The 15,658-nt window shown below is 43.5% G+C and overlaps 1 protein-coding gene across 1 annotated transcript; it reads left to right on the top strand.

The window, feature by feature from the left end:
* The first annotated feature begins 4,517 nt into the window (after positions 1-4,517).
* Positions 4,518-14,970, top strand: CD5L (CD5 molecule like). Its single transcript, XM_037825640.1, has 6 exons — positions 4,518-4,703; positions 7,260-7,286; positions 10,100-10,423; positions 11,530-11,847; positions 12,394-12,714; positions 13,959-14,970. Exons 1-6 carry the CDS (start codon positions 4,676-4,678, stop codon positions 13,985-13,987), a joined length of 1,047 nt encoding a protein of 348 aa, XP_037681568.1. The 5' UTR covers positions 4,518-4,675; the 3' UTR covers positions 13,988-14,970.
* Positions 14,971-15,658: the final 688 nt, after the last annotated feature.

Here is a 15,658-nt window from a genome sequence, read left to right as displayed (position 1 = left end):
AAATAACCACTGCAACGCAGGAATAGATGGAACTGCTGTAAGAGCTTACAACAAGCTCTTTACAATAAGCCTCCCCCGATGACCTATGCTCTCAGGCTCAATTCTCAGAGTTTCACATTATATTTGTCCATATTAGTGAGGCATTATAATGTTTTTCTTTTTGTTTCTGGTTTATTTCACTCAACATACTGTCCTCAATGTCCATTCATCTCACAACTTCATCTTTCCTGTGGCAGCTCTATACTCCATTCACAGTTCACCATTCTGTTCATCAGTTGATGTACCTTTAGGTCACCTCCATCCAACTGCAAATCATGAATACTGACACCATAAACCCACTGTGAAAGTGTCCCTTCATGTCCCTCTTTTCAGTTCTTCCGAGAATATACCCAATAACCAAGCTGCAGGACCATATGGCAACTCCATGCTTAGCTTGCTGTGGAACCACCACACTGCCCTCCAGCTGGGCTGCACATTTCTAACATTTTAAGCAACAATAAAAACATAAAACACTTAGAGATAAACTTCACAAGAAATGTTCAAAACCAATATGAATAAAATACTAAAACCTTCCTAAATTCTCAAAAGTAGATTTGAGCAAGTGGAAAGACATCCCCCCCCCCTTTTTTTTTTTGGTTAAGATATCTCATCATTATCAAGATGTAAGTTTTCCCTAAATTAACTTATAAAATTAGCATAACCCCAAAAAACAATAATGAGCATTTTTAATGGAGCTAAACCAGTTGATGCTAAAGATCACAAGGGGGAGTCAGAAGGGGGGGAATACAGGGCTACTGCATACAGTAGAATGCTGAAGGCCAAGTGACAAAGTTCAGGGAGTGCAGGGATAGCAATATCATCATTTTGCTACCATCATGGTTAAGATTGATACAGGTAATCAGTGGATTAAATTGAGGGTGAAATTTTGATGAGGATCAGGACATGGTCATCCCACAAATTGCTCATTAGATGCAAGGAAAAATGTAACTACAGGGCAGAGAATTTGGACAATACCTTGATGGTCTGATCAAAATTAACCATCAAGAGGACAAGATGAACAGCATGAACCTCCAGATGTAGTCTGAGAAAGACATAGAATCACTTACATAGTTTTATAGCTGGGAATTCCTGTAAAACACTAGACAGATCCTAATGAGAAACAACCAAAAAGAAAAAAAGGAAGGGGGAGGCGAGGGAACAATGTTTCTTTAAAAGTGTGAGTGACCTGCAAAAACAAACAAACAAAAAAGTGAATGAAAAACTGTGGATGTTCCTGAAGAAGGAAACTCACCATTCTTGCCCAGTCCACATGGAACAGGAATGGTGCAAAAACCCAGAAAGGAATCTGGGCTGGATTGAACAGATTGTCCTCTGGTCATACAGATTAAAGAAAATCACCATTTCCTGGGTGAGGAAGGATTGGAGTTTATCATCAGATCTGACAACACAATATTCCCAGGGGCTAAAGTAGGCACACATGGAAAACTGCACATGTGACTCGTTACAGAGCTCATTTAGCTGTTAGCATAATGTCTTGCAGGGAGACAAGGCGAGGGAAGCCAAGTAACCCCTGGGACGCTTCCTAGTCCTGGCCCAGCCCTTCAAGCAGCTTCTCTTTCCGCTCTTCTCCTGGGCCCGGTCCTGAAACATTTATTCTGAAGTTACAAAAGTAGGGACTTTTTCACATGGGAATATCTATCGTTCATACAGTTTAGCATCAGACTGTCCAAGGAACCTGCTTTGGGGGCATGGAAGGGTGTGGGAAAAACTGATTGGCATGAGGAAGTCAGCTGTCCCCCTCTGCTTGGCACTTATCACATAAGCTACTTGCCTGGCTGTCACTTTAGATTTCCTATTTAAAAGAGGAACATGAAAGTGGATTGAGCAAGATTAAGTTAGCTAGAAATTTATGTAAGAAAGGCAGAAATGAGAACTGATAATTCTAGCAAAAATAAATGTTTAAATCCTATTCAACAAAGCTGCCCCAAAGGGCCAAAGTTTCCTGCTCAAGGTAACCCGGCTTGCAAGTGACTGAGTGGGGATTTGAAGCACGTCTGCCTGTCTCCAGAGCCCTGCTCTTAGCATCTGCACTGTCTTGCCTCTTTCTATGGGATGGTTCCAGAGGAGTCCACAAAAGCACAGGTTGGAGCCCCAGGGCAGAGCACAGCAGGGACATGAAGGACAGCGAGGGCAGTTTTACCACCTGCAGGACATGGACAGCCTGTCACGGTGCAGGCAGGGCCAGCCAGGCTCACAGATCTTTACCACCTTCGGAAGCGTCCTGCTCCAGCTAGCTCCCTCAAATCACTCTAAGCAAATTGCCTCACATTTTACTGAAAAACACTGACTGTTGGGCACCATTTTCTACTTTCCACACACCATTGCTGCCATTTATGCTCCCTCTGACACATTTTCCCTTCCAGAAATTTGGGAATCTTCTTAAACCTCTAATTATCCCTCATGTCCACATCCAAAGAACACAGTCTTATCGTTCCTACAATGAACTATCCCTCAGATCCATTCCCTCCCCTCAATACTCCTTGCTCTTCTCAGTTGAGGCCTCTTCTGCTCTCACCTGGAATAGTGCAGTGGTCTCTTAATGAGCCTCCTCGGCCCCAGTCCACCTCCCTTGCGATTTGTCCTCCTCACTGCAGCCAGCACACACCCTCTGAAATGCATAAGGTCCTTCAGTGGCTTCTCGTGGTCTTTGGGATAGTGTCCTTTCTGACTAAGAAAACTTCCTTTTCCTTTCTTCATGCCCCTGACTCCTTATAAACTGGAATATTGGAGAGAAAGCTTTGGTCTATTTCCCCCTCTTCTTTCACTCACTTTTCCTCAGGAGACAGGGAGAGGTATGTCTGAACTGTGAGAGCCTGAGCACGTTGGTGGATTTGTCTGCCTTAGATCCCATGAAGTCTTTTTCCTCCATGTATAAACTCCACAGGGCAGGTTTGGCTGCTGAAGGATGGATGCCCAAAGCTCCGGTTGCCATTCTATTGACTGGTTGGGTGAACTCAGAGGTAAATATGTAGGCTCTTGGATCCCAGCTGCAATCTAATTTAGCTTCATCAACAGTCAAGCTGATACTTTGAGCCTTTTCTGAGTTCTCTGTTACTGCATTGCTTCAGAATCTGGAGAGGAAAGGGTGTGATTAATTAGCATTTACAGACCCCATTCATAATAGACCCTCTCTTATCTGAATCCTGTTGATAGCTTCATATCATCTCCTATCTGCTTCTTTCAACACTACTGTCCCCTGATCCAGACCATCAAGAAGGCTGTGATCTAGCCCTTCCAAATTACTTGTACTTCCTTCAGTGGATGAGGCTGTTTCACTTGTTGGGATATGCCCAGCAAAGCCTTTTCTCTTTCTGATTCTTCATTCTACTCATCCTTTAATACTGTTCACATGCCATTGTCTCTGTAAATTCTTCTCTGATTAGCCCAAGTAGAGGTGACCATTTCCAATGTGTCCCCAAATTTCTTATGCTTAGCTCTCTTTCAACAGTTTTCATAGGCTATTGCAATTACTAGACCATGTCCATTTGGAGTGCTGACCTTTTCTTTATTGATCAATATATTCCTTGCCCCTATCACATTGCCTGGCCCTGATGGCTGTTAAAACATTCTGATGAACACAATAATATGTAAATGAAGAAATATAGGATTAAAAAGTGAATGCCTACAATGAACTAAGCTTTGTGCTGGTTGATCTCAATATTTCAAAGAAGCTAAGATGTCTAACTGTGGAAGAAAAATTACTGTGCTTCAAACAGCAGGGAGTTATATAAGCATATGAAGTTGAGTGCTTGAGTATTCTAAAGTTGAACAGCTCTCAAAAAGTTGAACACTAAATAATAATACAGCAGGGCAGAGGGGCCTGGAAGACTGAGGGTGTTGCAGCTCAATCTCTGTTGATCATAACTTAGACCTAATGACAGCTCAAGTTCAGCCATCATGATGTCCATCACCACAGGGACTTGTTTCCACTTATCTTCTAAAGTTGGATCTAATATACCAGGACAAGCACAGATGATAATCAGACCCATGAACTGGGTTCTCAGTTGAGCACTGGGAAAACTGGCTTGAAGGAAACAAGCCAGCCCTATATGCAGAGTTTGACACACTGATCCTGGGTTATGGACCATGAGGAGGTATCTCCAAAGGCAACTTTGAATTTATTCTGTGGACGCTGGCTTCTGTATTGCATAGAATGAAGGAATCAAAATTGTACACTGCCTCCACAAACAATACTTGGAAGCCAAACATTGCCTGGTCTTCTAAAAAGAGATGGCCCAGTTATTAGCACTTGCCTTTCCTTCTGGGAGCTCTTTCCCCTGGTTATGTAGTGAGGGGACTGTGTCAAAGATGGATGGTGGAGATTATGGCAGAACCAAATTATGACAGCCTGTTTTCTAAATTTTTGTTCTGAGCATCTTTCTGACATTTCCGGCCACCTCCCTTCCTCTGGGACATGCCATATTCAGCAAGTCTAACTCTATCGGTTCTGCTCCCTGACCCCATTAGTTTCTGGTCATCTGATAATGCTTCTGCTATAGATGGGACCTGCGTCCCTTCCTCCTCTCAGAACACTTGCAGCCAAAGCTGACTATTGCTGCTCTGGGGCTTCCTTCCAGCCTTAAATTTCAGTTCACCATCTTCAGCTGCCCACATCATGGCTCTGCTATTTTTCTTGATCCTTGGTGAGTATCTCTTTCTGTTGATTTAGGCTGCAGAGTTTTCTGGGGCTTGGAGCAGGAGAATCCTTCCCTGACTTTCCTGCACAAATCTAGGTGCATTCCTTTTCAGAAATGTTGCCATATTAGGTTACTTTCTTGGAGTACACTAGGAAAATGTTGGAACTAAAGTAGTTATCTTCAGTTAGTTGTCTTTTACTTACTCCCTTGTTATGGTCAGTTTGAAATGTTTTTTATTGTATGTTTTTCCAATTTTTTTGTTTTTTATATAGTTGATTTAAAAAAAAAGTTAATTGAAATAAAATAAAATAAAATAAAATAAAATAAAATAAATAAAATAAAAGAATGAAATCTAGGTGTATTCCAAGGACTGGCTTCTCCCTGCTCTCCTCCATTATCTACATCTGACAAATGTTCTAAACCTCAAAAGCCACTTATTCCATATCCAATTTGTAATCCACTTTGCTACATTTGTTTTTCTATTTGCATCTAATATTTTTACTAAACAGTTTATGATCATTTATTCCATTTCCCTTTTTCCATAAATTTCCTAAAATGTACTACTTATGGGAAGAAAAATAAATGGAACATGGGTAGCAGGTAGAAAGAGGAAAGAAAGTTGAGCTAAAAAAAAATAAAACCAAATCCAAGAACCAAAAAACCTTTAATTGATCATAATGTCTGATTTTCTCTCAAAATTTTTTAGATACTATTTCCCCAATTTCCCCCCACTTCTTATTGCTTAAGTTAATCTAGAATGAGTGAGGATTTGGGAGCCAAAGAAATCTGGGTTTCTGAATTTATAAAGTACCATATGTCTCTAAAACTTTGCTTCCTCATCTATGAAATGAAGATAATATTATGTTCCTCAGAGGTTGTTTAGGAGACTTTTCATGAGTGAGCTTAGTTAGGGCATCTGACTGTGCTTGCTAGATCCCTTCCTTAATCAAAAGCATCTGTTTTCATTGCCTTGATAAAGTTCTGGTCTGTCCAGTGGATCACCGAAGCACACAGTGATCTGTAATCTTTCTCTCTCATGCCCTCCCAGCTGGGTACTTATGTGCTTTATGTTGGGCAATGACTGTATCTTAAACATCTATACACTCCCCACAACACCCGGCAGCCTGTCCTACCCATCATAAATATACTATTGAAACTTCCAGACTCACCTTCAGTCCCATCTCCTTCATGGAGTCTTCCTGGTGTGTGCCATCCCCAGTACTCTCTCTCCTGCAGAGCTTTCAAGTCACTTACTAGCTGTATCACTTTCTAGCTTGCATTTCAGATCTGGAACATCCAATTTCCTTTGTACAGGCATGCAACGATTTGCATATACATAATATAACCTTGGGTTTTTAGACAGTTGCAAACAAGGCCTCACTGACTGCATCTAGTTGTGGCCACATTCTAAATATTTAGGGTAAGTGACTACTAATGAGCCCCTTGGAAACTAAGGGAAGAAAATATTCCAGGACAAGCCACTGGAATATTTGTATCTGCTTAAAAATCTCTAGGCTGAAGGTCCAAAGATATTAGCTCCTACAGAAAATTCTATGAGTGGTAAGTTCTGCAGTTAAGAATGTCTAGGTCTCAGAGATGTTTGGAGGACACAGACCCCAGGACTCTCTACAGAGTGAGGAAGGAGCCTAACTGAGCAAACAGTCCAGTCTCAGGGAGAGCCTGTAGGGAAAAACTCTGATGTTTCCGAGATATGCTGGTGCTTAAATGTGGAGATTTGGCACTGAATGCAGAGATGCTTTCTGACCTGTGGGTCTAAACCATGGTCCATAGCGTGTTTTTGTACAGCCTGGGAGCTGAGAATGGTTTTTTATATTTTTAAATGGATGAAAAAATTTTTAAAAGAATACATTTCTGGATATATGAATACTACATGAAATTTGAATTTCAGCATCCATGAAAAAAGTTTTATTGGAACACAGCAATGCCCATTCATTTACATATTGCCCATGGCTGCTTCCATGCTACAAAGGCAGAGCTAAGTAGCTGCAGGAGAAACATATGGCCTACAAAGCCTTAAATAGTTATTTTCTGGCCCTTTACAGAGAAACTTTGCTGACCCTGGTCTAAATGTAGTGCCAGTGAACATAGCCATGAACTCTCTGCGCAGTTCCCGCTGCATCTTTACCTGCTGCCACTGGTGTCTTGCCCCTGGCCTTTGGTGTGCTTTCTTGTTGAGCCCAGAGGCTGCTCACCACACATTTATATCAGGCAGTAATAACCAATTAATATAATTGACTGGAATAGAAAACCAAATGTATCCATGCCTGGGATAGAGCCACCATCACTTGTAAAAGGGCAGGACGGGGTCAGTTAACTGGCAGAATTGTTCTCTTTGGTTTCTAGTCCATATCCGTGTGTCCCTCAAGGCTGTTCATCTCAGGAGGACAAGTTCCCAGCAGGACCTGCCTTGGAGGGTCTTCATCTACCACTCTAACTTTCCCAGAAGGCTGGGCAAGGGCCTTGTGTAGAGTTGTGTTCAAAAAAGACTTGGAAATTGATTACTTGATCTTATCTTACTCTCTCCCTTTTTTTCTCCCCTAGCCATCTGTACCAGACCTGGCCTCTTGGGTAAGCTTTTCTGGGGTTCTTTAAGGGGTGGGTTCCAAGCTCTGGGGAGTGGAAATTTTGAAGCTTCCTGGTCCATGGAGAGATGCTCTGTTTCAAAACAGATCCAGTAGACTTTCTTTCCAGGTCCCCAGTCCACCCACTCAGTCTTGTCTAGGTGGATTCCACCTCTAGAACCTAAAAGGAATCAGGGTGGCTCATCCTGTAAGGGGAATCCTCCCCACTCAGCCTTAATGGTCCAAAGAGCTTGGCCAGCCTCCACGTAGCATATGGCATTATTTCAGGCCCAGGAGGCACCTCATCCCTTGTGGGCATAGCTGGGAAATGAACTTCCTTTTACTCTGCTGGATACCAGCACATCCAGGTCCTCCTGCCAACCTCAATGACGTGTTCATTTGAATTCGAAATTCATCTGCCACTGGGAAGCACCTGGCTTGATTAGCAGAGTGCAGGCTGGATTTCAGCCTCCACTGGCCACCTCTGTAAGAATTATTTGGGAGATGAACAAAAACCAAGGGGATATGGTGGGGCTGCACACAAAGAGTGAGTTGATGGGAGAGGAAGGCTATGATGGTTCAAACTCAAGGATTTGTGAGTTCTCAGTTTCTTTTACATTGTTCCTCTGGTCTACCCTTCCTCTTTACCAGACAGAGGTAGCTACAAACTCTGCTATAGGTTTGAAGGCTCCTGCACCCTGCTAGATACAATCTGATTTCTTAATTTGTGCTGATTCTGGGTTCTCAGCCCAACACTCTGATCTTTTCTCCTCTGGCTTCCAGGGCTGTCCATCGGTGCAGGTTCTAGGAGACAACTGCTCTCCTTACAGCCTCCCCCCATCACAGGATGTTGCCTCTCAATTCCTGGGTCCCTCTTTTAAGCCCTCTGCTGCTATAAGCTGCTAAAGGCACTGCCTAAAACACAGCTACTGTGATTATCACCTCTACTTTTCTCTCTAGCCTTCAAATCTTTTCTTAGCCATTCTCTCTCCTCTCAAGCTGTAATTTTTAATGCTTATTCAGTTTCTTTTTAAAAATATTTCTTGTTTTCTGGGGGCTGTCTTAGTCTTCCACTCCAAGGAAAATGGAAGTTCATTAAAAGTGAGTTTAACACTAGAAATTTATAATCCAAAATAAAATAAAATAACATGCACGTAATCCAGAAAGCTAATTTTTCCTGGAGTACCTAATAATGCCAATTCAAACTCTAATCATAGTTACAATGAACCATACTGACTCAAAAGTTATTTCTGGGTGACTCCTTTTGAATTATATTTGTACCCAGATGTATAAGACTTAAACTCTGGTGTGTAAAAGCAATAACTTTCTTAGTTTTTCTATTACTAAATTCAACTTTTTTATTTTTAGCCTCCATTCTGCATATTGCTAACATAAATTAAGGACGGAAAAGAGAAACCAAAACCAAATGAACAAACTGAACATAAGCTTCCCAATACAGTTACATATCCGTCAGATCAGAATTTTCATTCAACCTCTGCTTCTGGGGTTGATTACAAGTTCTGGGGAATTTATACAAGGATGAGGCAAAGTAGGTGGTGGGAAATTTGGTCCTCAGATGCCATGGTCTATTCATTCTGGCATCTGAGAAGATGATGCAGTCTCTGTTGGCATTTGTTAAGCTCTGTATATCTCAAAAGCCCAGAGACCACCAGTCCAAACGTGACCCCTCCAAGTGCACCAGACCTCGCTCAGCCAAGTGACCCACCCGGGCTAACTGCCCTATTCCGTGGAGGCAGCAAATGCAGCTCTTCTCTAGGTCGCTTTGGGGCTGCAGGAGACTCAGTGGGGTTGCCTCAAGCCTACTAAATATAAGCTCCTAAAGGCAGCAGCGCCATCATCTTGTTCGTTACTGTTCTCTGCGTTCATAAAACAGTCCCTGTGACGTAGCATGTGTTCAACACATCTTTTTCCCCGAGGGGCTCTTTGTTCCCTGGGGTCCCCATACTGCCACCTCTACTCTACTCTGTGTCCCGGTAGGAGGGAGAGACTTTCTGTTTTTCTTTGCTTCCTCCCTGCCGCCTCACCCCTAGTTCTAGCCGGGAATCAGAACCAAGTCCTGGATTCCTCAAAACTTATCTGGAGGTTCTGTGGAGCCTCTTTCCTATTCCCAACCTACCCTCAGTGAATCCCCTACATCAGGGATTGGGGCTTTGAGACTCTGGCTCTTCCCTTGCCCTGAGCTGGGTGCTTGAGCATGGGAAAATGTCATAGGAAGCATCAAGGATGGGTAGGGGTGGGTCACTGATAGTAGGAGAGAGACGGGTTGTTCAATTTGGGAGCCCAGATTATACGTAAACCCTCTGCCTCAATCTGGCTGCCATGGGGAGAAAGTCGTGAAGAAAGAACACAGCAGTTATCAACTCGAAGTTGTCCTTCTGGCCTGGAGCTTCCACCCGTTGACCACGTCACCATAGAGGATCATTTTCCTTATCAGTGAAATAGTGGGAGGATTTCTAGTTGCCCTTTTGTTTCTGACCACCAAAGATTCTAAGCACTCTGCTGGATCTTCAGCCAACTTCCTTTCTTCATCTTCAAACTGAAAATCCAACAGTCTTATGTGGGTACCTCTAGGTGGAGTTTTTTGGTAGAGTCAAATTAGGGGCATAGCAGAATCAGAACTCAGAGCTGGAGTCCTGCAGCTCTTCTTCCTCCCTTTTCATTTTACGCTCCCCTTTCCCCTCTCCCTTAACTCTCTGAGTCTTCTGTGACTGGTGGAAGCCGCCACAAGTTGACTGAACATATCCTTGAGTACCCTCTGGGCTACTCTCATGTCTCCAGTAATATCCCATCTCTCTGCAGAGTCTTCATCCAGTGTGCGACTGGTGAGCGGCCCCCACCACTGTGAAGGGCGGGTGGAAGTGAAGCGAGATGGTCAGTGGGGCACGGTGTGTGATGATGAGTGGGACTTGAACGATGTGGCTGTGGTATGCCGGGAGCTGGGCTGTGGAGCAGCAACGGGGACACCTAGTGGTGAAATATATAAGCCACTGGCAGAAGAAATGCAACCAATTCTCATCAGCGAGGTCAAGTGCAATGGGACGGAGGACACACTGGCTCAGTGTGGACAAGAAGATGATGTCTATGATTGTTCTCACAACGAAGATGCAGGAGCATCATGCGAGAGTGAGTACGGCATGGCTCAGAGACCATCCACCCACACCCATGTGGCCACTCTTATTTCTCTTTATTCCCCACCACAGATTTTCACACAGGCTGCAATGGCTAACTGGTCCCTTGTCTGTCACATCTCATGTTTTCTCAGTTGTGAACCCTGGAGATAAAAGTTATCATCACCTAGAATTGTTACTCATACTTGGTTGAGCTAATACTTTCCTCTCGGTTACAATCTGTATGAGAACCCATTTCCCTTCACACACAAATATACAGTTACAGATTCTGTGGCGATCTCAAAACATTTTGTTGAATAGTGTATCTTCTCTTTGGAGCTGAGAGTGGGGTTATGGGGAAGAACTGAGCTCACAAAGTATAATGTATGCTTGTTTCACAGTTTCAGCTCTCAGTGAGTCCACTGTCTAATTAGGTAGATAGGAGATGCACATAGGAAACCAATATATATACATGTATATATATGGTGTATTAATATAGTATGTATATTATACATAGAATTCCTTTGGTCTCTGCATATTTACTTGCTATGTATTAATAATTTCTCCCCTGTCCGTGTGTACTCTCTCCCCCATTAGACTATGATTTGACTGGGGGCTAGTCGTGTCTTCTCTTTTCCTTGTCTCCTCACAGAGTTTACCAAGAAAACAATCATTGAATCTTTTTGCTCTGATGCATTCCTATTCCTTGGAAAGACTGAGGGCTAGGAGCACTAATTCTGGATAATTCAGTGATAATGTCAAAACTGCACTAAAAAGTTTTTGGTCTTAGGCACATCATATGTGTTATTATTATTATGTTGTTATATTTTTAAATCTGCACAGTGTTTCTACCTGTCTCTTGTGAGAAGCAAATGAGAAGTTAACTATGAAAATAATTTGAAGAATTTTAAATGATTAGAAATGGTTAGTGACAGAACTGAGAAAGAACATTCACTCATCCATTTGCTTACAAACATCTATTGGGGAGTTACCAGGTGTTAAGCACTCCAGTATACATCACACTAGACACCAAGAACAGAGAGATGGATACAGTGGGCTCCCTTTTCCTGAGAAGACCATGTTTCTGCAGGTAATGACCACTTCCTCTTTCTTTTTCCCCAGTCCCCGAGACTGTGCGGCTGGTTGGGGGCCCTGGACGCTGTGTAGGAAGAGTGGAGGTGAAGCACCGGGACCAGTGGGGCACTGTATGCCAAGCAGGTTGGAACCTCTCTGCTGCCAAGGTGGTGTGCCAGCAGCTGGGATGTGGAAAGGCCATACTGACCCGGACATACTGTGACAAGGTTTCCCATGGCCAAGGGCCCATCTGGCTGAGCCAGGTGTCATGCACAGGACAAGAACTAACCGTTCTAGGCTGCCATTCTGAGCCTTGGGGGAAGAATAACTGCACCCATGAGGAAGACACATGGGTCCATTGTGAAGGTAATGCCTGCAAGCCCACTTCATTCATTCATTTGATTAAACAGATTTCCATTCAACCAATATTTACAGAGAACTACTCTTACAATAAATGACCATAGCAACATTACTTATTTGTGCTGATCCTCAATTTTCCCATCTTTAAAATGGGGGTAATAATACCTGTGTTTGAATATGAAAATATTTTAGACAACATTAAGCATTATATTACTATAAACTCTTATGATATTGAATTCTACATAATGGGAACTGAACAAACCATTTCACGTACCTATTGAGATCTTTAATTTTTAAAACCTACTGGAAATTATCTATAAGTATTAGGTTTATAAATTAGATGGGAAAGTAAAGAGACCTGAGTTAAGGAAACAAACTTGAGCCACACGGTTTGGAACCCAATGGAGACATCAAGAAGTAGCTGGAATCACAGCAATCATACATGGAAAGTTTCAAATATGCTGTTGGTGTTTGGGTAAGGATGTAGATGATCTTATGTTTTTTTCTTTCCTTGCCTCTTTCTAACCCCTGACTTCCTCCTCCAACCTGAAGATCCCTTTGAACTGAAGCTGGAAGGAGGAGACAACCACTGCTCCGGGCGCCTGGTAGTGCGGCACAAGGGCACGTGGGGCTCTGTCTGTGATGATGGCTGGGGAGAAAAGGAAAACCAGGTGGTATGCAGGCAACTGGGCTGTGGGAAGCCCCTCTCTCTTTCTCCTAAAGCCCGGAAACCCTTTGGCCGAGGGGTTGGACACATCTGGCTGGATGACGTTCATTGCTCAGGAAGGGAGCAATCCCTGGAGAAATGCCAGCACCGGTTTTGGGGGCATCATGACTGCACCCACAAAGAAGATGTGGCTGTGATCTGTTCAGGTAAGTCCTGTAGGTGGAGTCTGTGAGGACTGGTGTGGTGGGGATTGATGGAGAGGAGGTGGTGTGGGTGGGCTCTGGGATAAGGGTAGATCTACCAGTGCCGTAGGACTGCCCATGCCTCTACCTACCCCATGTGGACTTCCGGGAATCTGACTGATGCATTCCAGTAGTTGGTGCTGCATGTGTGTGGGTATGAGTGTGTTCTGTAGGAAGGCTGTGCTGACACCAGGAATACTAAAAATACGTACAATTATTGAATATGAGCACAAGGGGGGCTTTGAAAAGTATTGGATAAACAACCTTCTATTAACCATGAAGAAAGTGAGGGCCAGAGAAGAGAAGCAGCTTTCCAAAATCATAAAAATTGCTTTCAAATGATAGAGTAGAACTAAAATGATCAGTCTTGACTCTCAACCCAGGGCTGGTTTTCTTAGATGACTCCAACCTTCAAACCCTAAGTTTAAACTGTGGAAGAGGGCTCTACCTCATTCTATCTGTGGTCACTCCCCAGATTTTAAGTCAGTGGGAGTGGGGTGTGGAAATGGGGGTTCTTTGGTTCTGTCCATGAAAGAGTCTTATCAGAGAAGCCCAGATACCAGCCCTGCACTGTGGACCTCTTCAGGGGAGTGGAGGAAGAGGCCATGTCCCCATTTGGACCAGGGAATGCAAGTGCAGCCCTTCGGTGGCTGACTGGAGAAACCCACAGAGCAGAAGCTCATTTTTGTAATCAGGGCAGGAGCTGGCTGTGCAGAGATACTTAGTTAAATGCTCAACTCTGTAATTAGGAAAGAGCTGATAGTTAACCAAAGAATGTGGGGAACCATTTAGTGCCCAGAAAAGGAGGGATAAAGAGATAGAAGACCAGGGTTTGAGTTCTACAGATGCCACCTTGAATCTTAGTGAGTCAGGAAACTGCTCCAAACCCCAGTATTTTCATCAGTAAGATAGGGAGGCACCTGCTCCATTGACCTCAGAGTTCTGTGACTGTGTGAGGATAAAACATGTTAATATATGTGAATACTGTTTGCAACTTACCTGGGAACTAGTTGGCTACGTCCCTTGGATCCTGCACCGGATCCTGACTGGCCCAGCATCGATGTGGGGTATGTGTGTGACTTAGGCCCGGGGAGGGTCTCTCTTTCCTGTTCTGGGCACCGTTTTTCTTCCTCAGCCTCTTTGAGCTTGAATGTGACAATCCCTTCCAGGCCTGTCCCCATCCTTACGGTATATTCTTCTCTTTACAGCACAGGACTCTGGCTTTCCTGGTGCCTGACCTGGCCCCTGCTGCTCCCCGAGTGTCCCCTGCTTGTTCCCATGGGCCCTGATTATCCCTGTGCTCACGCCGGGCTGCAGGCTTTAGCCACCCCTTCCTCATCCCCTCAGTAGAAATGCTTAAGGCTTGTGTTCTCAACCAAGCACCTCCATGCTTGCCTGGAGACATGAGATCTGAGGGAAAAATGGAAATCTCTTGCTGGGAAAGATGAGTTTCTAGTTGCCCTCTCCTCTCTGCGGACCCCTCAGCCCTGGCTCTGGCCTTGCCTGTATCTTCCCAACTTGCCTGAGACCCAGGCCTGTCACTATGACCAAATGTGCTGGCCATTACTAAGGCAAGTTCTAGGTCTGTAGACAAGATGAAAGGAATGAAGCAACAAAAGGAACATTTGAAAGGAAATGTGGGTAGGCAATTTCATGGAACTTGAGGAAAACTTAGTCTTTTTGTACTCTTTTCCTCAAGACTTGGATGATCACAACAATTAACAATACCTTCCTACGCTGTTTTTCCTTGCTGAAAGTAAAACATTCTTTAAGGAGCAGAGCAGTATCCTCCATCCTAGAGCTGGTTATTTTACAACACTTGGAATAAGATGTTGGATCCTCTAAATTCCAGGACAAATATCTTCTTTTTCCATCCCTATATAATTTGCCAGCATGGTTATCATTTAACAAGAGGAATCTTACCAATGGATTTACTTTATCCAAGGAGAAATGTATTGGCCATGGGAGTGCCGCTAGGAGAAGGGAAATAAAGAAGCAGAGGAGGTTGGGGAGGCTGTACCTCATGCCAGTAAGAAACTATAGTGCTAGTTTTATCAAGTGGGGATTTGGGGCCTGTTGGCCTGATGTAAAACAGGATGATTCTAAGGAGAAATCAAGACTTCATGGTAAAAATAGACAACCTTAGAATCTGAGACTAAATTGAGTATCTATACCATGCCTATGTTTATACTGTCTAATAAATTAAATATCACAGCCTCAGCAGTTGTCTCTCTGTGTGATATTTTCTTTCTGCCCATGGGGAAGCAGGGGTGTCAGCCTCTCAGTGATGGTCTTTTCAGGAGACAAGGAGAAGAGAAACAGCCAGCAGACACAACTATATGTGAAATACAGACCTCTCCTCTGAACGTGGAGCTCTTTCCCTTTCTATTTCCCACTCCAGCCTATGAGCCTGAATCATTTCTTCCGCTACTGAATTCCAGACTGATAGACACCTAATAATCCAACTCTAACATCATGCCTTTTTAACCCTACATCTTTTTCAGCTGTTCTTCTTTACATTACAGTGTCTTTACATTTTTTAACCCCAAACTACACTGGTCTCTAGACCCTGACTCTAGTTAATTCCATCAGAACCATCAGCTGTAAAGGCAAGACAGCTAGTGGGAGGAAGGGTGCAGTGGAAAGGTGGAGAAAGAGAGAGCCCAACATCACCTGGGAGTCAGGAGGAGCAGCTGTGATTTCCTAAGGGTTTAGTAGTGTTAACAAAAACACTCAAGAGAGAAAACAATTCTGATATTGGAGAGCCATAATGATAGAATAATGGGGTCTTCTGAAAAATGAGTCCTCAAGGAAGTACGTGGAACTGATACATGTGGGGACAAAGATTTGCCCATTCTACAGGTTCAGGGCATGCCTGTCAACTTTGCTCTGCATTACTCAGATTAAA

Source organism: Choloepus didactylus, chromosome 2, assembly GCF_015220235.1.
Source record: "Choloepus didactylus isolate mChoDid1 chromosome 2, mChoDid1.pri, whole genome shotgun sequence".
Lineage (NCBI taxonomy): Eukaryota > Metazoa > Chordata > Mammalia > Pilosa > Megalonychidae > Choloepus > Choloepus didactylus.
The sequence above is the reverse complement of the archived record's forward strand: the minus strand, read 5'-3'. Positions and strand labels throughout refer to the sequence as shown.

Excerpts from the sequence above, each read along its gene's own strand:
- CD5L (XM_037825640.1), top strand. The coding sequence starts at position 4,676 with ATGGCTCTGCTATTTTTCTTGATCCTTG. Across the intron at positions 10,424-11,529 it reads TGCAGGAGCATCATGCGAGA|TCCCCGAGACTGTGCGGCTG; the intron begins GTGAGTACGGCA and ends CTTTTTCCCCAG. Across the intron at positions 11,848-12,393 it reads CACATGGGTCCATTGTGAAG|ATCCCTTTGAACTGAAGCTG; the intron begins GTAATGCCTGCA and ends TCCAACCTGAAG.